Source organism: Chanodichthys erythropterus, chromosome 12 (assembly GCF_024489055.1).
Source record: "Chanodichthys erythropterus isolate Z2021 chromosome 12, ASM2448905v1, whole genome shotgun sequence".
NCBI classification, from domain to species: domain Eukaryota; kingdom Metazoa; phylum Chordata; class Actinopteri; order Cypriniformes; family Xenocyprididae; genus Chanodichthys; species Chanodichthys erythropterus.
In genome coordinates, this window is record NC_090232.1 from 51,024,247 (window position 1) to 51,038,771 (window position 14,525).

Here is a 14,525-nt window from a genome sequence, read left to right on the forward strand (position 1 = left end):
ATCTTAAACGGATTCTTAAATTTGTAATTCCACAGTTCCCCCTTTGAGAGTTCTAATAACTCTCACATAATACAAATTTAAACCTTCTTAAATACCTTCTATAACATATGTTTGTTAACATAAGTTCCATCTTCCAGTCATGCAACTTGTAACAGTTACAGGCACATACATCTTATTATGTGTCGTATTGTATATGCGTTGTATATGTGTTGACACACATATACAACGCAGGGTGGTAACATGTTGTATTAACTACATGATGACACAGAAAACCATGTAGCATAAGCGTGGAAGTCCTAAAAGTCCATGGCGCCTGAATAGCTGTGGAGTCTGTTCCCTGTAGAGTCCATTTCCATGTTTGTCCCAAGATGATTCTTTGTCGTTGTGCAACTCTGAGTTGCTCAGATAACTCAGTCATCATGAAGGTTGTTCATGGATATCTGAGGTGATGCTTTACACCAGGTGCTGCTTGAGACATCATGGCATATGCACATACCTGCACACAAGAAAACAAAGAGACAGCAGACCAGCAGTATTCATGCATAGACATTTGCCTTTATAGATTCAGGAGGAGTCAGGTAGACATAATATTCTCTTATTTGACTATATTATCTCAGGGTCTACTTCTGATCAGTACCATACCTCCTAGGCCTACGGTTCAGATCTCAACCAAGCCTACCTGTGTGGTGTGGGTTAGCCTCCCGTTCAGTGCACCACAGCTGGCTCTTCGTCCTCAGAGGACAGCTATGCCTGCTAATGCACTCCCACGGCCCACTCTGTTGCGACTTTGTAAAGTCAGTCAGGATATCTTTATAGAAATCTTTTTCACAGTCAACTTCTGATAACCCAAATGGATTCACACGCTACAGCAATGAACAGACTAAGACAATACTATAAGAGTTTGAGGGCAGTCCTCATTCTCATTTTATTATTTCTTGGAATATTATTTCTTAAGGAATTAAGCATTATTATACACAGATCAGGCATAACATTAAGACAACCTTCCTAATATTGTGTTGGTCTCCCTTTTGCTGCCTGACCGGTCGAGGCATGGACTCCTCTAGACCCCTGAAGGTGTGCTGTGGTATCTGGTATCTAATTTGGAGGTCAAGTCAACACCTCAAACTCGTTGTTCTGCTCCTCAAACCATTCCTAAACCATTTTTGCTTTGTGGCAGGAGCATTATCCTGCTGAAAGAGGCCACATCCTCCCAATAGTCTACAATAATGCTTAGGTAGGTGGCACATGTCAAAGTGACATCCACACGGATGGCAGGACCCAAGCCCACTGTTGGCTCTTTCAGTGGTGGACAGGGGTAGCATGGGCACCCTGACTGGTCTGCAGCCATGCAGCTCCATACGTAACAAACTGTGAGGCACTGTGTATTCTGACACCTTTCTATCAGAACCAGCATTATAGAACTAGCCATCACAATTTGCCCCTCATCAATCTCCATCAAATCCTTATGCTTGCCCATTTTTCCTGCTTCTAACACATCAACTTTGAGGACAAAATGTTCACTTGCTGCCTAATATATCCACCCACTAACAGGCGCCGTGATGAAGAGATAATCAGTGTTATTCACTTCACCTGTCAGTGCTCATAATGTTGTGCCTGATCGGTGTAAATCGGCTTTAATATATCAGCCAAAATTTCTTATCTGGCTGATAAAGATAACATTAAAAATTAACATATATGTGGCATATCGTACATCCATAGAACTAACCCTTGAAGAACTTTCTCTTACACCGGACTTGTTTTTTTGAGCTGAATTCACATGAATGTCACCACAAATTTGTAGATACAAGTGGGTAGCTTGGGACTATCTTTCAGCCCCAATGATTGCAAGTTATATATATATATATATATGACAGCTGTTTGTTTCAATATTATCCAGCGGCAGACCCACAGCACCAGCAGTTTTAGAAACTCAGCCACAGGACGGAGCATCAGCAGTTGCACTACCCATAAACATAATCTTGTTCTATCAATGTAATTGATAATATTTAACAGCAGTACTTTTAAACAGTGACACTTTTCTGTACATGCATAAGATATGATGATGTGAGAAATATTTTAACACAGCCTATTGATAATGCTTAATAATAGATACAAACACATGGATACAATGTATACAAACAGTATGTATTGTTAGTTCAATGATATAGGCTACAACTATAGAATTGTGCATATGCAACTGTATCATTTCCTTCATGCTGTTACAAATACAATTTAATACAACACCTTGAACAAGTTAAATGTGCTTTTCTTGGTATGAAACCCAATAGGACATTTAAGCCTCTGGTCCTCTTGGTTTAGGGCTCACAGTTGGCTTCTTAGCAGTCAAAAATGACTGAAGCCTTAAAAACCAGAGGGTTAAAAATATTGCTAAAATAATAATTTAAAAACATATTTAACCACCTTGTAATCAACAAATAAACAACAAATAATCAAAAATCATTAAAACACTAAAACTGGCTTAAGTTTCTTGTTTCATGGATTTTCTGCAGAAAGACTTCAGTCATCCCTAAAAACAAAATTAATATAATTAATGTGAATAATTTCTTTACTTTGACAAATGCAAAATAAATATAATTTAAGCATTTATAATTTATATTCTGTTATAATTAATTCAAAGAATACAGTCAGTTCATTCCATTACAGTACTCAACCTGAAAATTAAAAGTATAAGAAAAAAGTATAACATACGGAGCCCCGGCAATGACATGCAGGAAAATAATAGTTATTTTAAATTAGTAAATCATGGGCACAATTTATTTATTTTTCTTGCATGTCATGTGCAGGGCTCCGTAATACACATTTAATGTGAAAAAAATTTGAAAGATGATAAGCACCGATTTGAAACAATGGGCTGAAACTAAATTTAATTTCTATTTGACAAAAATAAATATTAAAAATGAGTCAAACAAATACTTTAATAAACAGTTAAATTCAAAATATATTCAACATATTTACAGTCACACTAGTGCATAAGGTTCTTTTCCCCCCCTTATTTATTGCCTTCTTTATTTATATATATTGAAAAGACCTGAAGATCTCACACTTACTGACAGATTCTCATTCAGAAGAGCCCAAATGGTGATCAGCAGGTCTGGGGTGGACTGTCTTTGGAAAAATATGTAGTATATTTATTATATGACTTCTGAACGTACAAACTCTTCTGCATGTGTAGTTTTTTTTATATTTCTCTTACTGTGAGTTTGCTGTACTGGTCAGAAGATCTGGACTTAGGGTCAAGAGCTACATATGAGTCTGCACTGGGAGTGTCATTCTATGAATGCACACACACATACACACACACACACACACACACACACACGCATACATGTCGTAAAAATACAAATTTTATTTTTTAACTAATTTAATTCTGTAGTTATTTTTTGTCATCTCACCTCATACTCGTGCATTGCAGATCTTCTGTTCATCATTTTTCTCTGACTATCGAAAAGGAAACACAAATAAGTAATTTCATTCTTTCATAATTAATTAATTAATAACCAAATATCTTTCTACATTATTTAAAAGTAAATTATATTATATACTCATTATTTTATTTACAACATTATAAACAGTATGATGATGATGATGATGATGAATAATCCTCCAGATGTCGCTGCGATCACAATCACATTAATACCATCACCATGATGAACTGAAAGAGGAAGATCATCATGATTAACTCTCCAAACTGATGAATGATGTGAAGATACAGGAGTGTGTTAATAAAAGCTTCACCTGTGACAGTTACAGCGTCTGATCTCTGAGATCCATGTTGATTGTGTGCCTGACAGTAGAAGCGTCCACTCTGTAGTGCACTGAAACTCTGTCCAGATCCAACAGCTGAGCTTTCATTCTCCTTAAACCAGCTGAAGTTCAGAGCAGGAGGGTTTGAATCACTGCTGCAGATCAGAGTCACTGAATCTCCTGCCCAAATCTGACCAGACTGAATGATGGACACATAGACGCTCCTCGGTGGGTCTAAAACAGAAAATACAATAATTTTCACATCACTGAGTATATTTATAATATTTAATGCCACAGTTACTGAACCATCATTAACTCACACATGACGTTTAAAGTCACAGCATCAGAGTATTTCTCTCCATGTTCATTGATGGATCTGCACTTGTATTCTCCACTGTCATCAGAGCTGATCTTTGAGATGCTGTAGATTCTTCCAGATCCTACAAACGTTCCTCCTTTAAACCAGCTGATTTCTGCAGGAGGGTTTGAATCACTGCTGCAGGTCAGAGTCACTGAATCTCCTGACACTATTTCACCAGATGGACTGATGGAGATCACATGATTCACTGGAGGATCTACAGGAGAAATTCAAAATATTGAAGTATTGTTAAAGTTAATGAGATAATTTTGTCAATACCTGAGTGTTAATTGACCAGTAGTGAAGACACCGGATGTTTTCAAGCATAACACAATTTAAAACACAATCTTAAGTCACCATTACGGAGATCAATGCTTGCTTTAGATGGGTTTATGAACCTTGAATTTTTAACACTACATTTGGTCTGGCTGTTGTAGCCTACCAGAGTTATAACAGCTAAGAGAAAATGTGATCAGGTGCTGATGGTTAGGTTTTGACATAACCATCAATTGCCTTAAATCACATTTAGAGCATAATCCAGAGCTAGGCAAATTTGGTCCTAGAGATCCAAAACTTAAATCAAACACACCTGAACAAGCTAATCAATGTCTTAAATGATTACTAAGGCTACAGGTGAGGTTTTTGTTGTTGTTGTTTTTTTCTTTTTTCAATGTTCAGCTCTCTAGGGCCAAATTTGCACAACTACCTTGTAGAGTGGGCCTGAAGGATAGTATCTGCCACTTTTTGTGGTAGACCTCAGAGTTCCTTCTGGTCCCATCCAGGAACCAAACATGGAGGTCCGGGCACGGGTGCAACATCATGCCCTGCCCCTAAGAGAGAGGGTCTCTCCTCAGGGGGGTCCACCAGGGAGGAAAAATTTGCAGAATGAGGTCTGCAAACCAGGTCTGATTGGGCCAGTATTAGGGCTGCATGATATATCGTTTTAGCATCGAAATCACATATAGATATCAAGTATAAGGATCATTAATCCACACGTCCCTGTAATCCACGTCCAACCATCAAGTATTCTCATAAACACAGTTACTTATGGAACTAAATAAGTATTTTGGATTCACATATTCGGTCTTAACGTGACAGAGGCCCCGATGCTTTCTGTCATGAATGTTAATCAAACAACAAAATAAAAAAATAAAAAACACTTTGTAGTTTTAACACAGATTAATTATATTTAATTTATACAGACGATGCAGTTATTTTCATTTGATTATTCAGTTTCTGTACCTGAGTACTGTCAGACTTCCCTGAAAAATATGAAGCACTATTTATTTAATTTATATCTTTGTTCTATTATATTTATATATGCTTGTAATTTGTTCATAATTTTCTATGCATACACCTAAAAAATAACCCCAATCATCCTAGAATGCTTAATTCTTTGCAATAGAGCCATTTAAGTCATCTGGTGATTATTATTTTATTTATTTATTTATTTATAATAGCAGTAGACAACATTTGAAGTGGATCAAACCCTTTCATCAAAGTTGTCCTAAAACCATCTTTTTGAGGCCAACTAAGTTCTAAGGACAACTTTGATTAACTTTTTTGATCCACTTCAAATGACTACTGTACACAGTTGACAACACAGTTGACTACTGTATATTGCAAAAATACACTAAATATCACAATGTCAGTTTTTTTCCAATATCGTGCAGCACCAGTATGGTGCAACTATCAGAACCTGACTTCAGCCTCTTCAGAGTCTAAAGGACCAGATGGTGGGAGAGTTGTGACATGTGACACAAGCGAATATTACCCTACCGGTTGATATAATCCACAGTGGCTTATATCAACTGGCAGGGTGATATTCGCTTAACCGTCCAGACCAACACATGCTTGCCCTTAATCCAAGAATGAAGCCTCTTCAGGACCAAAAACACTGTCAACAACTCTTGGCAGTTCATGTACCAGAGCAGCTAGTGACCCGTCTAGGTTCCTAAAACTGCACGCCCATTGCACAAAGTGCCCCAGCCCACCTTTGAGGTATCTGACATGACAACGGCATGCCTGGAAACCCCTTTGCAGGGGCACCCTGGCCCGTAGGAATGCAAGAACTATCCAAGTGCTGAATATAGTATGGCGATGCTTCCATGTAATTGATACATGGTGTCCCAATGCGCCCATCTCAGAACCCGGTCGTGCAACAAATGCTCAAGTGGTCTCATATGTGTTATCCCTAGTGGTGTGACTGTGGCTGAGGATGTCATATGCCCCAGAAGCCTTTGAGAAAATTTTAGATTGACCACCATTTTGTGCTTGAACAGATACAAGCATTTCAGAAGTGCACTAGCACGCTCCTCTGACTTGCTGTCATGGAGACCGAGTCCAGCTCCACACAGAGAAAAGAGATGCTCTGCACAAGGGAGTGCTTGCTCTTCTCCCAGCTAACTCAAAGCCCCAGCTGGGGCTCGTTGTGCCCCATTAAGTTCTGACCACAGACCGACTGGCTCAGAACCACCATAGGAGAAAAAAACCTGTGTCTGAAATGGTTCTATTGCCTCAACTCTGTGCTGGGCCATCTACATGAGGGCCACGAGCACCAAGAGTGAATGTATGTGTGTGACCCAGAGAAAGAGGAAATTGCGCCATGTGGGCCAGTGGAGCAAACTCTCCCATCCCTCTGCTGTGAGACCCAGTCCTGGCCTGGAAGGCCAATGGGTACTCCTCCTCCTCTGGATTGCTCGTATCAGGAACTCTCTGTACCCTTACAAGATTTTTAGTGGCCTGAGGACGAGCTGGCAGTTTCACCTGCCTGTGACAGGGCCTATGCTGTTGTTGAGGCCTGGCTGCTGGTCTGTGCTCTCCTCAACTCTGGCCAGCAGCACTGTAAACTTTTGTCACTAGGGACGAAGAAATCAAGTTCACTGCAAAGGCACATCTTCAAGCTTGTCCTCGGCGCACATCCCCGAGGCCTCGTACCCGAGGGTAGAAGAACCAGGACGGGGAGCATCAGAGGAGACTCTGGGACTCTTGAAGTACTGGAGTCTAGAGCACATTGTGCTGATGTTCATGTTCTCACAGTGAGAACATGAGCCATCCACAAAGGCTGCTTCAGTGTGGGCACGGCCCAAACGCTGAACACAGCAACAGTGTCCGTCTGAGGCCAAGACAACCTGATCACACCCCGAAGAGGAACACAGTCAGAAAAGCATGTTGTAAACAAACACTAACTGCTTTGAACTGCTCTTTAAGAGGAATTCACTCTTTCAGAAGGGGAATTTGCTCTTGCTCTGATGCACCCATGGGTGTTCACAGCAACAAATCTTCTTCGAACAGAAGAGAGAAACACCGCTGATCCATACAGGGCTGCAAGCTATCATTGAGCTGCGAAGAACTGAACTATCTGAGCAATGCATGCTGGGCCCTTTCATACCCGCATGTTGGGGGTGGGGCCGGGCCTGAGCATGCAAATTCTGCTTGCCAGTTTAATTACATTTTATTGGCCTTTTCTGAATATCTCAAAGATAATTGTTGCTCCCAAGACTAACCCCAATCTAACGTTTAGACACACAAGTGAACGACAGAAAGGGAAGAAATAATTAGCATCTTATTTTTTATATTAAACTCACACATGATGTTTAAAGTCACAGCATCAGAGTATTTCTCTCCATGTTTATTTCTGGATCTGCACTTGTATTCTCCACTGTCATCAGAGCTGATCTTTGAGATGCTGTAGATTCTTCCAGATCCTACAAACGTTCCTCCTTTAAACCAGCTGATTTCTGCAGGAGGGTTTGAATCACTGCTGCAGATCAGAGTCACTGAATCTCCTGACACTATTTCACCAGATGGACTGATGGACACTGAGACACTCTTTGGAGGATCTAAAAGCAATTATCAGATTATTTATTTACATTTTTTTAAATTATTAATATGAAATAAAATGATAAAAACAGAGAATTAACATCTTAAGTTTTATCATTAACTCACACATGACGTTTAAAGTCACAGCATCAGAGTATTTCTCTCCATGTTCATTGATGGATCTGCACTTGTATTCTCCACTGTCATCAGAGCTGATCTTTGAGATGCTGTAGATTCTTCCAGATCCTACAAACGTTCCTCTTTTAAACCACCTGAAGTTCAGAGCAGGAGGGTTTGAATCACTGCTGCAACTCAGAGTCACTGAATCTCCTGACACTATTTCACCAGATGGACTGATGGACACTAAGACATTCTTTGGTGGATCTGAAACAGAAAACGGGTATCAGTTTTATCACAAATGTGTAAGGTGCCATGGTGGATAAACACTCATGATGAGGAGGAATGCAGAAAGGAAGACTTTAATAATAATCCAGGAAACAAAATAGAAACACCATCAAACACAATTGTATAATACAGACAAGAACCAACAGAGACTGAGGAAGAACACAGGGAATATATACAAGTCAAACAAAGAGGCAATGAACAAGACACACCTGGGACCAATGAACTCAAATCAGGGAAACCATAGAAACAAACAAGTGGCGGGAAAACTGAGAATAAGGAACATGTGACAGAAAACATAAACACAGAACCCTGACAAAAGGTGACATCACAGAATATGTTTACGGGATTTCATGTCACAGTTACTAAACCAACATTAACTCACACATGACGTTTAAAGTCACAGCATCAGAGTATTTCTCTCCATGTTGATTTCTGGACTTGCACTTGTATTCTCCACTGTCATCAGAGCTGATCTTTGAGATCATGTACGTTTGTCCAATTTTCAAATATGTTCCTCCTCTAATCCAGCTGATTTCTGCAGGAGGGTTTGAATCACTGTTGCAGTTCAGAGTCACTGAATCTCCTTCCATAATTTCACCAGATGGACTGATGGAGATCACTGGATTCTCTGCAGGATCTACAGGAAAAAAATATTTGAAAGATTGGACATTAAAAATGTGAAGATGGTCATGGGTCACCTGATCATGGCTGCCACAGACATAAACAAAACATAAAATAGTCCAGGCCTGGTCCTCTCTCATGGCTTCTCCCTTTATGCTTCCGAAGCTGCTTCTTGAGAGATACAAGACTGGTGCTGCATGCATGTGACGCTCCTTAGCAAACACACCACCGGCCTCACGCAGTTCACTGATGGATCTTGCCCTGCCCTGCTTGTCATATACAAAAAGAATATAACTTTATACTTACATCTGACATTGAGATAAACATCAGGAGATCTGTAACTGTGTCCATATACACCACAGTTATATCTGCCTGTATCTTTTCTGTTGACTCTCCAGAGGTCGAGCTGGTTTTCAATAATTCCTGTAGTTACTAGCTGTGAGTTTCTGTACCAGATGAATGTTGCTCTGTCAGTCAGAGTGCAGCTGCTTTTACATGTCAGACGGACTGAATCTCCCTCTGTCACTCTCTCAGGAGACTCCACCTGAAGATCTGAACACAAAACACACATTATATCTAGTGCTGCTGTCATACACTGATTATTATTCAACATAATGCACAGAAGAAGAGAGAAACCTCATTAAAGTCACCTGTGACAGCAATAGTCACTCCTGGAACACCAAACGTAATTCCGATAGGTGTAATGAATCTGCAGTAGTACTCATTTTCATCGTTCAGTGTCACATGACTTAGTCCGATGGTGCAGCACAACTGGTAATAGCCACAAGAGTTAACCTTCTGACTGTACTTAGGATCCTCAGACAGATCTGGTGGATCTATGTTACATTTGCTATCTATTACATTTCTTTTGGTCCAAAACACTTTCGTAATCTGATATCCAGACGGGTAATCGCAGGTCATTGTCACTGTTGAGCCCTTTAGTGCACAGATGTATGAAGAACTATATCTCACATACCAACTATACTGGCCATGAGCTCCTGAAACACATCAAAGGGATAGTTCACCCAAAAAGTTCCTCATGTTGTCCTCAATATCGTTCATGCTGTCAATAACTTGTACGTTATTATTTTAATTTAACATGGCATGTTTAAGTGTGGGAGAGACAATTAAGAAAACTTTCCTATTTTTTTTTTTTTTTTAGTTTAGCTGTGACTAAAGTTTAGTTAATATTGCATTTTTTTAAAAAATCCCCCCCCCCCCCCCCCAAAAAAAAAAAAAAAGTGAAAAGTGATTCAACAGAGGTCCTCTGATTGGCAGACCCCCACTAAAGAAAGTCACAGTTAACAGGTTTATTTAATAAAAAAACTATATAACATTGTTAACTCTCCAATGACTCACTGTGAATCATGAGCAGAATCACCAGAGCAAGAGGAGGAGCCATTCTGATGCACATCACTATGAGAAAAAATAACATAACACACAGATCAAGAGAAAAACATAGTTTTTAGCTTTAAAACCATTTCCATAAATCAACATCTGTTCATTGTGGTTTGAGAATATTTCTCATTGTTCTCCACAACAGTATTAATCAGACTTTATTCACATATTAACCAGTGTAACTCTTACCGTGTTCTGGTCTGAGATCCGAGTCTGAGCTCCAGCAGGCGTTAAACTGATGAATTTCTCACAGTTACAGTTTATTTTAAAATGCTTATGACAAAAAGGTTTCTTCCCTTTTCTTGACTTCTACCCACACAAGCAGTGATGAAACAAACTATTCAGACAGAATTTTGAATGGTCAGAGAATTCAAATGTATTGACATACGGAAAGTGCACTAACACTTTGCGTAACACTTACTTAAATTTAGAGTAGATGAATGAAACTCCACTCTTTCTTTCTTTATACTTTTGAATCAACAACAAAACAATCTAAAATATTTCAAGACATTCATTAAATAAGAGTGAATGGTCACTTTGACAACAGACAAATGCACCATCCATAATGCATATATCTATCAATCATATCAAGGGCTCTTGAGTGTAGCAAATTAGCTCAAAATAAATATGAATAATTAATCATAACTAGTTATAATTAATAATTAATATTTTAATCAGTTAATAAAATTAACTGAATGTAATAAACTTAATATTACAATCAATTAACCTGTTGTTCAATGAACACACAGTGTTAATTGTTTATTAATTCTAAGAAATGTTCATTTCCAGGTTATGGGAAATAACAATCTTATTCTACTAAAAGCCTGTAGTCAGGACCGACATGAATAGGGACTCCCGTACATGAGCGCAAAACACGGACAACCTTACGTGTGACATGAACAAGACTTTATTAACTAGACTAAACACTTAAACTACTCTAACATTCACACACATACATGCATACAGTTTACCAAGAGAGAGAGAGAAAGCAGAGTACAGGAAGCAAGAAGTTACAGCATTGTTGGACATTCAGCAGATCAACAGCCTTGAGCAAACAATCAGTTTAGTTTTAACAGGCCCTTCTTTAAAAGGGGTAAGGATACTCAATGTATCCGATAATGAGACTAAATTTGATACTTGCATGTCTCTTCAAGTTGAATTAAAACTGTCCTGATGCAATTTGTGGAGGCTCCCGTTGAATCTTTGCTGATATTTTCTTGACGAAAGAGAACCGGCTGGATTCAGAGGATCTTTGGTGAATGGAAGGTCTAGGCCGAGGCCTGGCACAAGCTTGGGGTTCCTTAGAAGCTTCTAGCTTCTTAAAGCATCATCTTGACGTCAGCATTCATCAGTAAAAGAGAAGAAGAGGAGGAAGAGCAGGAAGAGAGGGGGTTCCTTGTGATCAGTGAATATAAGGGGTGAAGATGTCACACCCTCTTGAGGTGTCTGAGCCAATAAGGAGTTCCCCTTTCAGAGGGAAGTTTTACGAGTCTTTGTTCTGTAGCAAGATATTAGCATAAGACACTGGATTGGATGAATGAGAGAATAACCTTCTAGATTCTTATAATACTAATGTGTCACAGAGTTAGTAACATGTGACATAAATTACCAAATAGGAAATGAAAGTTGGAGTCCGTAGATACCAAGCATGCTGCCAATGTGATCTCAGTTAACTATACATTTGCAACTATGGAACATTAATACCAAAATAGTTCAAAAGAGAGAATTAATACATAGAATAAAGCCTATAAAAGGAAAGTCATGAGATGGGAAACTTGGATACATGTTTATACATTTCCCAAGTGGTTATATAGAGAATACATAGGATTAAGAGAGTTTATTTGTCCTTCTCAGGAAGAATGAGTCACTAGTCTCTCCAGAATTCTTCTGGATCATAAAAGTACCATATAACTGTAACAGGACACCTAGGTTGGCCTGTGTGCTAGCAACATTGGGATGCTGGTTACAGTTTTAGGGGGATGAGTTCAGAGAACTTTGATAGGGAGAGTGAGTTTATGGGTAATTCATTAAATACAATGAATAATTGTGTGGCTGATTGGTCCAGACGTTACATCCCCCCTTTCGGTCGTTGTTGTTCTTTCTATGGACACCAGCGAGCGACGTTGAAGGTGTAGAAAGATCAGACACACCACTGGCACACAAGGCTGGCAGGCTGTGATGGGCTCTGGTTGTATGTGTCTCCTGGAGTGGTGGTCGTTCCATTGCGGTTGATGTAGACAGTAGACAAGCTCAGGTCTCTGAGCTGGTGTTGTGTGAGTGGTCAGAAGCTTGTACTGCTGAGTACTCCTCAGGTAAGAACTGTTCAAGGAGCTATCTTACTAGCGTTAGAAGCTCCTGCAGGTCCGATGCAGGCGTGTCCAGTCGTCCTTGTGCTGCCTGCTGTTGGAGATCCTGCTGTGTCTGCAGGAAGAGGATGCTCCCATCCCTGGCTTCTCCCTGTGGTAGGTCTGGTACCTGGGTCTGTCTGAATTAATCCTTCTCCTTCTGCAGCTGCAGAGGATTTCAGGAAAATGGCTGATAAGGTGTCAAGCAGAAGGCTTTGGCCTCCCCTCTGTACCTCTGTGCTTGGCTGGGGGAGGTTCTTCTGCTGACTCCATGCGGTGAAGTGAGACGTTTCTCCTGCAATGGTTCTGTTTGCTGCAGGTAAGAGAGTCTCAGTTCTCTTTTCTTCTGTGTCTCTATTTTGTCAGGGTCCTTGCGTCTGTCCCAAGCCTCCATCTCTAGCTGGTCTATGTGGCTTTTAGCATGCATCAGCTCCTTGTGAGTCTCTGTGATCTGGAGTTTGAGGTTGTTCACCTCCTGTTTCAAAACAGCGAGGATGTGGGCCAGGAAGAAGTTGACTTCAGTCAGATCATTGTGATCACACCTCTGGTTTGAGTCGTCTGCCTTTACTTCTCTTCCATCTTTGTCCAGTTGCTTTTGGCTCTGGTGCCGTAATTGCTCAGCAGCACTGGTTAGGAGGGTGTTCCTCACGACACATAGCCAGTCCTTTTGGTCTGCCATCTGGGCAGTTAGGCTGAGCATCTGCAACATTTAGGCACGCTTGTGGTGAGAGTAAGGGCAAGAGACTACTGCAAGATCAAACAGAATTTAGGGCTAAAGGCACAGTGAGCAGCCAGGTGTATAAAATACAGCTAGCTTTAATAAATGACTTAAGATGGTTCTTGTGGTCAGATTATTTCTTAGTATTTCTTACTGATGGCTCACAACAGGCTTGACCTCCGAACAAATGGAAAAGAGAAAGAGAGAGGAAGAGGAGAGCTTTCCTATTAGATTGTGCTTATTAGTGGTGCTCAAAATTATGCCATAGCAATCATTCGGATTCCTTTGTAACTGGCTCATAAAATTGAAGCAACTGTTGTAAATAAACAAAATCAAGAAGAAGAGTATGTCTAGTTGCTTGTGGTTATATTGGGAAATTAAACCACACAAGACTAAACAGGAAAATGTAAATAAATCACATAGATGAAAGAAATACTAGTAAAAACAAATAGCTGACTGCTATTATAATTAAAATCAATAAAATATTTAAAGAAGTGATTAAAACAGCAGAATGACCTGGTATTGGGAATAGTCAATAGCACTAGTGATTAACAATTAGATTAGCTTTGGAAATCACTCTATAGTTGGTCACAGCTGCAGCGTGTTCAGGACCACACCATGTGTGTGTCCCTCCCAGAAGTTTAGTCAACGTGTTATTGAAATATCTCAATAAATCCTAGAATTCTTCTTTAGTTAAACACTTTACATGTAATTAAATTTAGATTTAATCACCCTAGTAACTGCAGATTTAGCTGAACAGTGTTCAGGGAGAAATGCACCTAAGTGCAGGTGAAATTAGCTGAGAAGAATTAAAGGTAAGGAAAGAAAGAAATCAGAAAACCAGGAATGTGGTTAAGGGAAATTGGTTTAGATCAGTTCACACTGCATACACACAAGCTATAGTTAAAGGCTTCACGTAAATGATGCTAACCACTAACTGTAGAAGCTATTAGTTAGCTTAGCCTGAGGTGCAGGGCTGCTAGGTGAGGTTAGCTTAGCCACCTAGCCTGGTTTGTTTACAATATGGCATCACAGGGTGATGAGTTAGCACTTCCTGTGACAAGTCGTTGTCATGGGAACCAATGCACATTTG

At 39.7% G+C, this 14,525-nt stretch overlaps 1 protein-coding gene across 1 annotated transcript; it reads right to left on the minus strand.

Moving 5' to 3' along the window:
- Positions 1-410: 410 nt before the first annotated feature.
- LOC137032449 (B-cell receptor CD22-like) lies at positions 411-13,108 on the minus strand. The gene is made up of 11 exons (XM_067404212.1): positions 12,948-13,108; positions 10,331-10,374; positions 9,622-9,969; positions 9,278-9,523; positions 8,733-8,987; positions 8,072-8,329; positions 7,711-7,965; positions 3,757-3,999; positions 1,148-1,500; positions 680-863; positions 411-496 (listed from the first exon to the last, which is right to left on the minus strand). The coding sequence occupies exons 1-11, from the start codon at positions 13,106-13,108 to the stop codon at positions 411-413; spliced, it is 2,433 nt and encodes an 810-aa protein (XP_067260313.1).
- Between the last annotated feature and the right edge of the window lie 1,417 nt (positions 13,109-14,525).